General features: G+C 40.5%; 1 protein-coding gene across 1 annotated transcript in view; it reads left to right on the top strand.

Moving 5' to 3' along the window:
* LRP1B (LDL receptor related protein 1B) overlaps nt 1-13,734 on the top strand; it is a gene marked incomplete at its 5' end in the record, with an annotated part of 885,246 nt that overhangs the window by 487,152 nt on the left and 384,360 nt on the right. Inside the window, 2 exons of the mRNA XM_084642729.1 lie at nt 8,756-8,890; nt 9,472-9,601. Coding sequence (XP_084498855.1) covers nt 8,756-8,890; nt 9,472-9,601 — 265 coding nt within the window. The remainder of the gene's footprint in view (nt 1-8,755; nt 8,891-9,471; nt 9,602-13,734) is intronic.

The raw sequence follows: 13,734 nt of genomic DNA, 5'->3' as shown, positions 1-13,734 counted from the left end.
AGAAAAATTGTTCTCCTTAACTTCTGAGGCTAGGACAAGAAGCAATGGGCTTTAATTGCAGCAAGAGCATTTTAGGTTGAACATTAGGAAACACTTCCTAACTGCCAGGGTAGTTAAGCATGGGAATAAATTGCCTAGGGAGGTTGTGAAATCTCAATCATTGGGGATTTTTAAGAGCAGGTTGGACAAACACTTGTCAAGGTTGGTCTAGATAATACTTAGTCCTGCCTTGAGTCCATGGGACTGGACTAGGTGACCTCTCAAGGTGCATTCCAGTCCCAGTATTCTATGATTCTATGAACATGTGACTTTATATATAATTAATAAATACAAGTAATTAATACACGTTTAGTGTGGAAGGGGGAAATCAAAAACATTTCTGAGAAGGGTATCAGACTGAATTTAGGGGTGAATTCAAGTATTACTGTGGTTTGCACATGTGATCTGATATTTCATGTTTTACAGGCAGTTATGATGCACACACAATGCATAGGGACAGATTTTCTTCCCCACGCTGCTTCTTTGTGCCACTGAGTGGAGACTGTAGAGACTGGTCAAATTCTCTTATCTGGGAATTCTACGTACTTTGGGTAGTCTTTAGCATTCAGAGAGCCAGTTTAGCAGGCTCCTGGGTGCTGTGGAAGGTTGCTGGTGCTGGTGTGAGGGATGTATTATAGGAGTGCCAGGAAGACCTGGTAGAGGAATATGAGAATCAATTTATTCCTCTACATAGCCTCATCCTCACCTGATGAGGAGTCCATCAAATATGTCTACTATAGACAACTTCAGGGCCTTCCAGGATCTTCTCCAAAGGATGGCAGAATCCCCCTGGAGACAGTTCAGGAGAGATCACACAAATTGTTTTACATTTTGCACCTGACTTCCCAAAGTTGTTTGGCCATGCCAATTAATAAAGCTATTCTTGAACCTTGTAGGGTCCTGTGGCAGATTCCTGCATCTTTATTAGCCACATCTAGAAGGGCAGATCATAGTTATCAAGTTCCCCCTAAGAGGTTGGGGTGGTTTTTTCATACCATGTACCTCTGACATTGTTTATAACAGCAGCACACAAGAAGTCTAAGTTGCCTGGAACACCTAAGTCTATCACGAGAGAGAAAGAACCCTTTACTCTCGGAAAGCCTGTATAGTGACATTTCAACCTCTGGGTCTCTATACAACAGTACAGAAGAGAAAGCAAAACAGATTTCATTTGTTTCCTTTATAGAGTCCCCCTTCTTCTTCTAATTAATACCAGCAAAGAGCTCCTGATTTCTGCAGCAAATGGTGGTCAGTGGCCTGGGCTGGAGCAGCAGCCAGGCCTTGGTCCAGGTCTGGAGCAGAAATACGTATTTTTAGATGAATATTTAGGGGACCTCTGCCCCTGCTTGCCACCTTCCTGTGCACACCACTGCTTATTACCATTCAAACATGTGAGGCTTTCAGTTAGCACTATTAGAGTACATCTGGCAGCTATACTGGTGTGTCACCTACCTGCTGATGGTCATTGAATTTCTTTTCTTACCCTACTATTTCTTGGTTTTTAAAGGGCCTAATTTGTGTGTTTCTGATCATTAAGGAGCCTTTCCCTACCTGAAACTTAAACATGGTACTTACATGTGACATGGACCCTCCCGTTGAGCCCATGTCGTCATGTTTTCAATATCACCTTTCTATTAAAACTAGTGTTTTTAGTTGTCATTACCTCAGTTTATAGGATGGGTGAAATTGAAACTTTTATGGCTGCACTGCCTTATTCAATATTTCATCGGGAGAGAGGAACTTTCAGACATCTGAAATTCCTACTGAAAATTTAGATCCCCAGACCCACTCTCCTTCCCCACTGATATGGAATCCTCACCCAAATTTCTATATTGGTGAAGGAGCTGAATGGCAGTGAGGCCTTTCTGCATTTTATACCCTCACTGTTGGTGATGCAAGAGTATGCAGGGTACATGCACAGCCCCAATGGACTCTGCTGTATGAAAGATTCCAGGCTCCCATGAATGAAACATAAATATGTAGAGGGATCTGTCTGGACAAAGGTTTCTCAAAGAGCTCCAATTACTCTAAAGTAAGTAACCTCTCTTCAGGTGTTCAGGAGGAGCAGTTTCAAAGCTGCCCAGGAAAAGAAGAGACCAAGCAAGAGACCCAGCACATCTGAGCCAAGGGCAGTCCTGAAACACTGAGATGCTCTGTGCTTGGCAAAACTACAGAGAGTACCACCACATCTTTCATTTTCCAGTCTAATCTCTTGTAGCCCATAAAGGAGATTAAATAGAATGTACTACATGGCACTGAGGCACTGGTAGTTTCTCTCAGAATAAAACTTGTCTGCAAGTGCCTCAATGGGACAAAAATCTTTGAAAGCTAGGGAGATGTATAGCATTTCTCATAGGCAGTTGAGATCCGAGAGTGAAAATCAAGCGAATATGGTATTTTTAGTGGGAAAAGAAGTGGGTTATTTTTTCTTGACAAATTCATTGGGAAGTAAAATTTCTCCATGAATTATCATTGCTTTTAATAAAATTGACAGCAGATAATATGAATTTGTGGTTAATGCAGCCAACCCCAAATAACTAAACAATGTAAAGAAAATATATATATATATATAGGAGAAGGCATCCCTTTGTAGTCTCCTGAGGTTCCAGAGGCCAGGGAGGATCTTCCCTATTGTGAGCAGGTCTAGATGTGGAGTTGGAAAATGTACATTTGGGGCTGTTGTCATGCATACATGTAGGGCTGTTAATCATCTCCTGCTATTCAGGACTGTGACTTTTGGTAACGTGCAGGACACAGTGAGTGGATTTGCAGCAACGGGGTTCCCAAAGTGTAGTGGGATGATAAATGGCACACATCCCTATTTTGGTATGAACCCATCTTGCCAACAGAAAGGGCTATTTTTCAATGTTTATGCAAGTGTTGGTTCTCTGGTATCACTGTGGGCTGATCAGGGCAGGTTCATGATGTTCACATCTTTAAGAACACAGGACTGTTCAGAAAGCTACAAGCAGGGACATTCTCTCTTGACCCATAGATTATCATTCACTGTTTTACTGAAATGCCAGTAGTGATTCTGGGCCACCCAGCCTACCCCTTGTTCCCCTGGATCATGAAGCCATTTACCAGCAACCTTGACAGCACAAAGGAAAGATTCAGCTACCGTTCAGTAGGTGCAGAATAACTGTTGAATGTGCTTTTGGCAAATGGAAGGGGACGCTAGCGGTGTTTACGCACTACATTAGAGCTCAGTGAGAAAAATATCCCACTGATTATAGCTGCCTTTTGCATCCTGCATAATATCTGTGAAGCAGAGAGAGAGAGAGAAGAACTCCTGCCAGGGTGGAGGGTGGAGGTTTAGCAGCTATTTGCTGACGTTGAACAGTTCAAGACAAGAACTCAGTGTGATGCTATGTGGTTAAGGGAGCATTTAAAAGAGCTCTGTAATGGAAATCCATAGTGGTGTTCTGGTCTGGACTGTTCTTTGTGCCTGGAGGTTTGGGTGCTGCTAGAATTGTGTAGTGCTGCCTGTATTTTTATAAGTGTGTTTTCCTGAACCAATGAGTTATTTAGTGCTTGCTGTACATTTATAAATACTGTCAGATTTGAGTACTGCTGTGTATTCTGCAGTATGAGTTGTGAACTAATAAAGAAAATTTTATTCTCCAAAACCAGAAACTTATTGAGTGGCAAAAGCAGCATGCAAAAAGCCATAGCCAATGCAGTAGAAACTTTTAATAAATTAATGGAATAAAATGTTCCACTGGAAAGGCAGCGAACAAATGCTTCTGTCCATTTGAGTCTACAAATATAGTGTCTTGTGGCTTATACACATGTCAACCATGGTTCTCACCAGATAGGGTATGTGAAACTGGTTTTCTTGATGTCCTCTGGTGTGGAATGGTGAGGGGCACATGTGTCATGGTGGAGGGTGCAGAGAGCTGCTACCATGGAATACTGAGAGGACTCTGAGATTTTTACAACTATAGGTCATCCAGGATCTGCAGCATTTGGGTTTCTTTCCTGAGAAGATTTATTATGTCCTGGGGCATTTCTGTCTCCTTTTCCTGCTGGGGTTTCTGGCACTTTTTCCTGTTTGCTCTTTCCTTCTCCACGCTGTCATGTTGGCCCTTTGTTCTCGGTGTGATGCAGCACTGGCTTGCAGGGTCTTGCTAAACATGTCTTCCCTAGTCCCTCTTCTTTCTCCTCCTCATCAGCATCAGGCATTCTGTGGATGTGGAGCAGGTATCCTGCAAGGACACTGATGAAAACAGACAGATGAAACCTTAGATTTACCATTACAATAGAAAGGGAAAGATAAGTTTCAAAATTCCCTTTCCTTCATGCCATAAATCCTTTGAATAAAATGTGCTTATCGACGTGTGAGCTTTGGAGTGCCTACCCTGACTCAGGAGAGTTAGAGGCATGTGGGATTCAGCAGTTAGATCCAATCACAACAGACTGGGTTCTGTCTGTGGAGCGTGGCTGGACCAAGTCATGACAGTATTCTTGCTGAAGCATCTGGTACAGGCCACTACTAGAGAGAGCATACTGTACTAGATAGACCACTGGGTTGATCCATTACAGGAATTCCTATGGTCCTATGTATTTCCAGTTCAGTTTGAATGATTTCAATAGTGTTTTTCTGAAAGAGGTTATGAACATTTTCAAAAAGTGAGTACCTCATTCTGAGTGTCCCCCCACCTCACAGTCTATCTTGTCTGAATTGTTTCCAGCTTTCTAGCACAAAATAAAATTCTAGCTGACCTATAATCTGAATTTCAGACAGATTTGGTTTTCTTTGACAAAGGTGTAGGGTCAAAATTGGAGGGCCTTGCCTCAGTAGTAATTATGAAAGAGATTGGCATCTCTCCAAAGTAAGCTGAAATATATTACACTTTGTAATATAGCCCTCATACCTATGACTATGACCCTACCAAATTCACGGCCATGAAAAATGCATCACGGACCGTGAAATCTGGTCTCTCCCCCCCGGCCCCCGGTGAAATCTGGTCTTTTGTGTGCTTTTACCCTATACTGCACAGATTCCATGGCGGAGACCAGTGTTTCTCAAATTGGGTGTCCTGACCCAAAAGGGAGTTGCAGGGAGGTCACAAGATTATTTTAGGGGGGTGTGGTATTGCCACCCTTAGATTTGGGCGGCTGGAGAGTGGCAGCTGTTGGCTGGGTACCCAGCTCTAAAAACAGCACCCTGCCAGCAGCAGTGCAGAAGGAAGAATCATAGAATATCAGGGTTGGAAGGGACCCCTGAAGGTCATCTAGTCCAACCCCCTGCTCGAAGCAGGACCAATTCCCAGTTAAATCATCCCAGCCAGGGCTTTGAGTGGCAGTACTCTTATGCAGTACTCCATATAACAGTATGCCACCTTTACTTCTGTGCTGCTGCCTTCAGAGCTGGGTGGCCCAAGTGTGGCAGCTGCTGACTGAGAGCCCAGCTCTTCAGGCAGCAGTGCAGAAGTAAGGTTGGCAGTACCATACCATGCCATCCTTACTTCTCCGCTGCTGCTTGCTGTGGCTCTGCCTTCAAAGCTGAGATCCCGGCCAGCAGCCACCGCTTTCCAGCTACCTATGACCAACCATTAAAACAGCCACATATGTTATGCCAGTTTCTCCAAATGACAGGACAAACAAATCTTAACCTACATTTCTGACATCCCTTTCTATAACCAGCAACTTTGATGTGTGAAAGAGTATCATTGTTCCCTGCCCTTCTTTTATATATTTTTTTGTTCTCAGCCCCCATTAGCTCAGAGCAGTGAGGGTTTATATTTTATTTTATTTTATTTTATTTTTATTTATTTATTTCATTTTGTTTTAAATTGGAAGCTTGTTTCTGAAACTGGGTCTTATGGGCTTTCATACACTGCTCTTCTGACCCAGTTAGTGTGCCAGCAGAATGTATGTATTTTCTAATGTAAAGTACTATATACTTCCATTTTAAATGCAAATATTTATTAATTACTATAGCTTGAAAAAAAGTCATGCTTTTAATACTAGGAATATTCTTTCCAGGTATTTTATCACATATATTAATATTTTTTTAAAAAAATACCTCATAGATTTAGATCACTAAACTACTTACACATTTTCTGTTTTGGAAAACAAGCATAATATCCTTGGTTAATCTGAGTGTTTTAAAGAACACTGTCAACGTTTGTTTATTAATTGGCTTTTTTAAAAGATCATTTTAAATAGCATGCCTCTCGTTTTTTCTTTTTAAAAAGTTACTATTTTTTCTGCCCCATCTATGTTCAGAAGAGTGCTTTTTGCGATGTCTGAAAGCCAGTCCAAACGTGTTCTTCCCCACCTCTCACCCTAACTCCCTTTCTGACTGTGTACGCAGGTACCAGCTGTTTGCTGTTTATACAGTTTCAGCTCTGCTGTTTCATGGTCTGGGGAACAGGATGCACCATCAACAAAACAGTGATAATGACTTTTCAGAAAGAGCTGTTAGTTGCACCAAGTAAACAAACATTTTCTCTGTAATCAGTCTGAGTTATTATGATTTTAAGAGTTATTTGTAACAATAGTAGATACAACATTTTCATGAAGTCTCAACTACCCAGTACATTTTTGTAGGTAATTCACATGTAATCATACACTGCCTCTCAAAAGCAGGATTTCCTTGTAAACAGAATAGCTTGAAATGGCTCTCTTTGTTAACTGCACAATTCCAAATGAATTTGCTCAAACTCAGAGACTCTAGTTCTACCTACTTTCTCAATTTGAACCAGTTACTCAAGGCCATATTTGATTTTTTGTCTTTTTAAACTTCGGTCATATTTTATTTTTGGAGTTACAGGCCAAATGCATATCCGCTGACATAGGACATTTATGTGTTTGGGGTGGGTTTAGAGAGAATTTGGCAGCAATGTCTGTGAGAAACTGCAGAAAGATGAACAGTTTGGATTCATTTTTTGAGAACAGACTTGTACTTTGCTGGCATCCTGAAATTGGTCCACATGTATGTAAGTTTTGCTGTTGCTTTTGTTGTTTTATGTCTATTAGTTCATGAAAATAATAGGAGATATGTGCACAATGAAAATAAAAATAAACAAGGAAAGAATATTCTAGTTGTTTATCATTTCTGAGAGGAAACAGCTCACTCCATAAGTCCAAGACTCTATCTGACCACTTGGAAGACAGATTTTAGCCATCTATTCAAATGGAATTGCAATATGTTTACAGTGTTAACTTAGAAGATGAGTCACAAGTTATCAAATTTCTACACTTCCTTTGTATCATTACATAAGTTTTTTTCATATTTTTATTAGATATGCGGGATGATTCCAAACATGTTATCTGCATGATTGCCAAAAAGAAGGGGGTAGATGTAGGTAGTTCCCAAGATTTGCCCCATAATATTTAAGAGCCCCAAATGTGGTTGAAATAATTATTTTTAAAAAGCTGTACTGGCATTAAAGAAATAACAATAGTACAAATATGAGGTATCCCATTGGAAAGCATACTGTTAGTATATTATTTTATTACAAGTTGTCAAGGTTCCTTCCCCACTCTGAACTCTAGGGTACAGATACGGGACCTACATGAAAAACCTGCTAAGCTTATTTTTACCAGCTTAAGTTAAAACTTCCCCAAGGTACAAAATATTTTACCTTTTGCCCCTGGACTTTATTGCTGCCACCACAAAGTGTCTAACAAATATATAACAGGGAAAGAGCCCACTTGGAAATGTCTTTCCCTCACAAAAGTCCTCCGAAACCCTACACCCCCTTTCCTGGGGAAGGCTTGATAAAAATCCTCACCAGTTTGCATAGGTGAAAACAGACCCAAACCCTTGGATCTTAAGAACAATGAAAAAGCAATCAGGTTCTTAAAAGAAGAATTTTAATTGAAGAAAAAAAGTAAAAGAATCGTCTCTGTAAAATCAGGATGGTAAATACCTCATAGGGTAATCAGATTCAAAACATAGAGAATCCCTCTAGGCAAAACCTTAAGTTACAAAAAGACACAAAAACAGAAATATACATTCCATTCAGCACAACTTATTTTGTCAGCTATTTAAACAAAACAGAATCTAATGCATATCAAACTAGATTGCTTATTAGCCCTTTACAGGAGTTCTGACCTGCATTCCTGCTCTGGTCCTGGCAAAAGCAACACACAGACAGAGAGAACCCTTTGTTTCTCCCCCTCCCCCACCCTCCAGCTTTGAAAGTATCTTGTCTCCTCATTGGTCATTTTGGTCAGGTGGCAGCGAGGTTATCCTAGCTTCTTAACCCTTTGCAGGTGAAAGGGTTTTTCCTCTGGCCAGGAGGGATTTAAAGGTGTTTACCCTTCCCTTTATATTTATGACACAAGTATTGTGGCAGTAAAAGCAGTGGCCCAAATCAGGGTCATGAACCTGTTGTGATATTAGTTGTAAATATACAGTAGTATAAGACAGTCCCTGTTTTCAAGATAATTGTATCTACTCTGATTTTCATTACTTGAGGATGTAGCCCATTATACATTTATTTTTTTTTCAATGGAGAAGATGGGGAAAATATGTAGTTGGAGATGGGGATGTGTTTAAATACTATTATCTTAATCCTGGAGTGGGTATTAATATAATAGTATTAAAATTGTGAAGAAGTAATGTCTGTAGGTCCTCATGTGGATGATTGAGCAAAAATGTGATGTTCATTTTGAGCAGAACGTTTTTCATTGAATTATTCCCTAGTCAAGGTGATAGCTTTTACTAATTATATTTTTTTCTGTCTGTATTTTTTTCCAGGAAATGACACAATTTACTGGACTGATATGGGTTTCAACAAAATTAGCAGAGCTAGACGAGACCAGACCTGGAAAGAAGACATCATTTCAAATGGCTTGGGAAGGGTTGAAGGCATAGCAGTGGATTGGATCGCAGGTAACACCACCTGCCTTTATTATTTCTTAAATACCTTTTAGATAGGCCTTTTTATGCTGAAAAAGACTCTACTTGATAATAGTAGACTTCTGTACTTCTAGCCACAGAGGTGCATATTTTTTTTCTTTCAGCTTCACTCTCTCTAATATTCAAAGCCTCTGGATATGGTTTTTTCATATTGACGATCACCCACTGTGAACTTAGCAAAAAATATCCCAAGAATTCCATAAGGCGGAAAAAATGACATTTTAGACGTTCTCTTATGCTTGAAGACAGTTGGAAAATTAAAATGCCCCCTGTTTCTTAGGTGTGGAGTTTCAACTTTGTTTTGATACATGCAGATTTGGTTTAGACTTCAAGATAGAAATATTTGAAAGTAGGATTAAAAATTACAAATTTCACTTCAGTGTATGTTCCTAATAACTAGGCTTAATGAGAGAGTAATAAAACCTACAGATGTATTAAAACAAACAGAGAACATTATTTTCTGCTACTATGTTTTATGCAGCTGATATCAAACAGCAACTGGTCTTTTAAAGAAGTTGTTTATTTTCTTAGTAATTTCTTGGTATTTCTCCTAGGTAACATATATTGGACAGATCATGGCTTCAACTTAATTGAAGTTGCTAGACTCAATGGCTCATTCCGATACGTAATTATATCCCAAGGTCTGGACCAGCCAAGATCTATAGCAGTGCACCCAGAAAAAGGGTAACTTAAATATTTCTATATCTTTTTAAAAAAATGCATGCTAATATTAAAAATCTACAATTAGTAAAACAGGGCATTCATTCTGACATCTGTTTACTGCTAGAGTCTTCAATAAAACCAGACAAAGATTGTACTGTAAAAAACAGTTTTTGTACAAGTTGGATGTTCTCATATACTGAGATACTTACTATGACATCTCTGTTTAAACTAAATATTACAGTCTACTTACCTATTTTCAGAACAGTTTCCCTACTGTTAGACAGTCTTTTCACTTGAAGAGGTACCTAGCAAGAGATCAGAAGTGTGCTTAATTTTTTTGAATCATCTTAAGTTTTCAGCACATTGTCAGAAGACAAACCATCCAGCTATAATAAGCCCAATATGGTGATGAACTCTTAGAATGATGTAATCCTTCGATGGCCATAAATATCAATGTTTTGGCCCCAATATAACATCCTCTCCGCACCAACCAAGAAGATCACAAGTGTTCATGGACAAACTATGTCTGATAAAGTGCTTAGGTACAAGAATAGAATGGTGGTGGCACAAAACGTTCTTCAGATCCATCCACCAATTACAAAGTGCTGCGGACTATGCTGATGCAATAACAGATCCCCTTACCATCACAGCTGCACAGCTGTTGCCAGCAGAGGTGTTCTGGATTGTGTAACTGAAACATCAGACAGAAGCATTGACCACTACAAAGAATTCTCATCCTACTTTGAAGAAAATATCAACTATGAAAAGCACTTCCCAAGACAAAATATTCTAAATAACAAGAGATTGCATTAACTATATGAAAGAATTTGGCTTCATTACACATGGTGAAGCCCAGAGACATAGCTGAGTGACCATATATAAACAGAGCCTGTGCCCTTCCGGAGAACAACTGTGTCTATTGCTAATGGGCACAACTGTGGAGAACAACGGTGTCTACTGCTTATGCATTATCAATGACTCTTTCAGAAAATTGAACTTGCCAACCTCCTGGAAAACACAAAAGTCCTGTAGAAAGTCATATATACGTCTATATATCTCATTTTCCACAGATTCAACCAACTCCATCATAAGGAGATCACACAACCTATAGGAAATCAGCTTTTACATTCAGTCAGGGGAGTTCTTCAAAGTGGTGTGATGCCTAGAGTGGTTCTTCCAACTCACTATAAGCCTCAACATTCTATCAGTGATAGAAAACGACTTCTGAAACTTTTTCCTTTTTCTCCTGGATAAGGTTCTAGTAACAGTGATATATGTATTATTCAGCTTGGATAATTATAATTCATTGTATCTTGGGTTGAAGGTGGAAACAGCCAGAGGTTTCAGTTAGTGCAGAATCTCAAAGCCTGCCTCCTCAAAATGATACAACTCCTGTGTTCAGATAACTCCACTGATGGCCTGTTGTCATAGATATAAAGGGAAGGGTAAACACCTTTAAATCCCTCTTGGCCAGAGGAAAAACCCTTTCACCTGTAAAGGGTTAAGAAGCTAAGATAACCTCACTGGCACCTGACCAAAATGACCAATGAGGAGACAAGATACTTTCAAAGCTGGGGGGGAGGGAGAGGGAGAAACAAAGGGTCCTGTCTGTCTGTCTGTGTGATGCTTTTGCCAGGACCAGAGCAGGAATGCAGGGCAGAACTCCTGTAAAGAGTTAGGAAGCAATCTAGTTAGATATGTGTTAGATTCTGTTTTGTTTAAATGGCTGGTAAAATAAGTTGTGCTGAATGGAATGTATATTCCTGTTTCTGTATCTTTTTGTAACTTAACGTTTTTCCTAGAGGGATTCTCTGTGTTTTGAATCTGATTACCCTGTAAGGTATTTACCATCCTGATTTTACAGAGGTGATTCTTTTACTTTTTCTTCAATTAAAATTCTTCTTTTAAGAACCTGATTGCTTTTTCATTGTTCTTAAGATCCAAGGGTTTGGGTCTGTGTTTACCTATACAAATTGGTGAGGATTTTTATCAAGCTTTCCCCAGGAAAGGGGGTGTAGGGTTTGGGGGGATATTTTTGCGGTGAGACGTTTCCAAGTGGGCACTTACCCTGTTCTTTGTGTAACACTTTGGTGGTGGCAGCTTTTAACCTAAGCTGGTAAGAATAAGCTTAGGGGGTCTGTCATGCAGGTTCCCACATCTGTACCCTAGAGTTCAGAGTGGGGAAGGAACCTTGACATGGTGGCAGAGCAGTGGGATTACTTTGAAATCATTTTGAGGTTTTTTTTTTTTGAACCAGAAGCACAGAAGGATTTTAAAAGATTTTAAAGTGTTTTGTAAAAGGGGACAAAGCAAAAGCATAACAAAAGGGAGTTTGCTTTTGTGAGCTGGAGTTTCTCTTCCTAAAGGCAGGGTAGTTAACCTCCTGCAGGGAAATTCACAAGTTCTTCACAGACCTGAAGAGGTTTTTGTTTTTTTTTTTAGCTAAGAGCAACTAGAGGGTTTTTTCTGTCTATTTGTCTGGAGACAAAGGTATTAGGTTTTTTTCAAAAGGATTTTTCTGTAGGCTGACAATCACTATCAGAGAACATGGGTATCAGGTTACAGCACAACCTATTTTTTTGACAAGCCAAGTTTTTGTTTGTTTGTTTGTTTGTTTTATTTCTAACTCTCGGGTGTAAAGTTAGTTAAAAACAGAGAGGCAAACATGACAGAAACCAAGGAAACAGCCCAAGAGGCTGCCCACAGGAGAGCTATGGAGGCAAAGGAAAAAGAAATGGAGGAAAAGGGAAAAGCCCAAGAGGCTGCCCACAGGAGAGCTATGGAGGCAAAGGAAAAAGAAATGGAGGAAAAGGGAAAAGCCCAAGAGGCTGCCCACAGGAGAGCTATGGAGGCAAAGGAAAAAGAATGGAAGCATGCTGAGGAGGAAAGGGAGGCTGCCCAGAGGAGAGCTATGGAGGCAAGGGAAAAAGAAATGGAGGAAAAGGAAAAAGAGAAGAAGCGTGCAGAGGAGGAGAGGAAGCATGTTGAGGTGGAGAAGGAAAAAGAAAGGAAGCATGCACTGTAGCTGGAGAAGGCAAAGGCTGAGCGGAATCTACTGGATAACCCTAATCATCCTTCCCCAACAATCCACAAATGGGAGCGACTATGTCCACAGTATGATGAATCCAGTGATATTGCTGAATATTTTCTCACCTTTGAGAGACTGTGCACTCTCCATAAAATTCCTGAAGCTCACAAGATGACCGCATTGGTCGCAAAATTGACTGGAAGAGCTCTGTACATATTCAATAAGATGCCTGTTGATGAGGCTTCTGACTATAATAAGTTCAAGGATTTGGTTTTAAAGCAATTTCAAAATACATCTGAAACATACAGAGTAAAATTTCAAACGCTTAAGTGAGGGCCTGGACTAAGTAATGTGGCTTATCTAAACCAGATGAAGGATTTGTTAGATAAATGGGTTCAAGGAAGGGGTGTCACTAACTTTGACGGAATGTGTGATTTGATAGCTCAGGAGCAATTCCTGAATATGTCCAAGGAGAAAATAAAACAGTGTTTATGGGATAAGGAAATGGACTCAGCAGAAAGTCTCGCTTCTTATGCTGATCCATACGAGCAGTCCCAGACTGCCAGAGAGGCGGGGCAAGCCGGACCAAAACGGGTGGAGGGAGGAGAGAGGAACAACCCTGGTCGCAGTTGGAGCGGATACCAGAAGGGACACCCTCATACCACACCCTACTACCGGGGGCATTCCAAGGCCCCAACTACACACCAAGGAATACTGCAGACACCTTATTATCCTGCCACACCGTTCTCCAGCAACCCACCTCGCCCCAGTGACCCGTCAGCTGGACAATGTTTGAAATGTAACAAGCCGGAGCAAGTAAAGGCCAACTCCCCCAAGAACCCCAACAGATTACAGTTCATTGCATCGGAATCACACCAGAGGTCCTCAGGCCCAGATACCTCCCAGATACCCTCAGAGCGGAGGGAAACTGTGAGTGTGGGCAGGAAGAAGGTCACCGTATGGAGGGACACCAGAGCACAAGTGTCAGCTATCCATGGTTTCTTAGTGGACCCCAATTTAATTGATCCAGAGATCCAAGTGACAATTCAACCCTTCAAGTCCAACTCTTTCAATATGCCTACAGCCAAGATGCCTGTCCAGTTCAAGGGCTGGTCAGAAACATGGA

This window comes from Lepidochelys olivacea, assembly GCF_965140295.1.
Source record: "Lepidochelys olivacea isolate rLepOli2 genome assembly, chromosome: 11".
Lineage (NCBI taxonomy): Eukaryota > Metazoa > Chordata > Testudines > Cheloniidae > Lepidochelys > Lepidochelys olivacea.
Note: the sequence above shows the minus strand (reverse complement) of the source record. Positions and strands in the feature narration are given on the sequence as shown.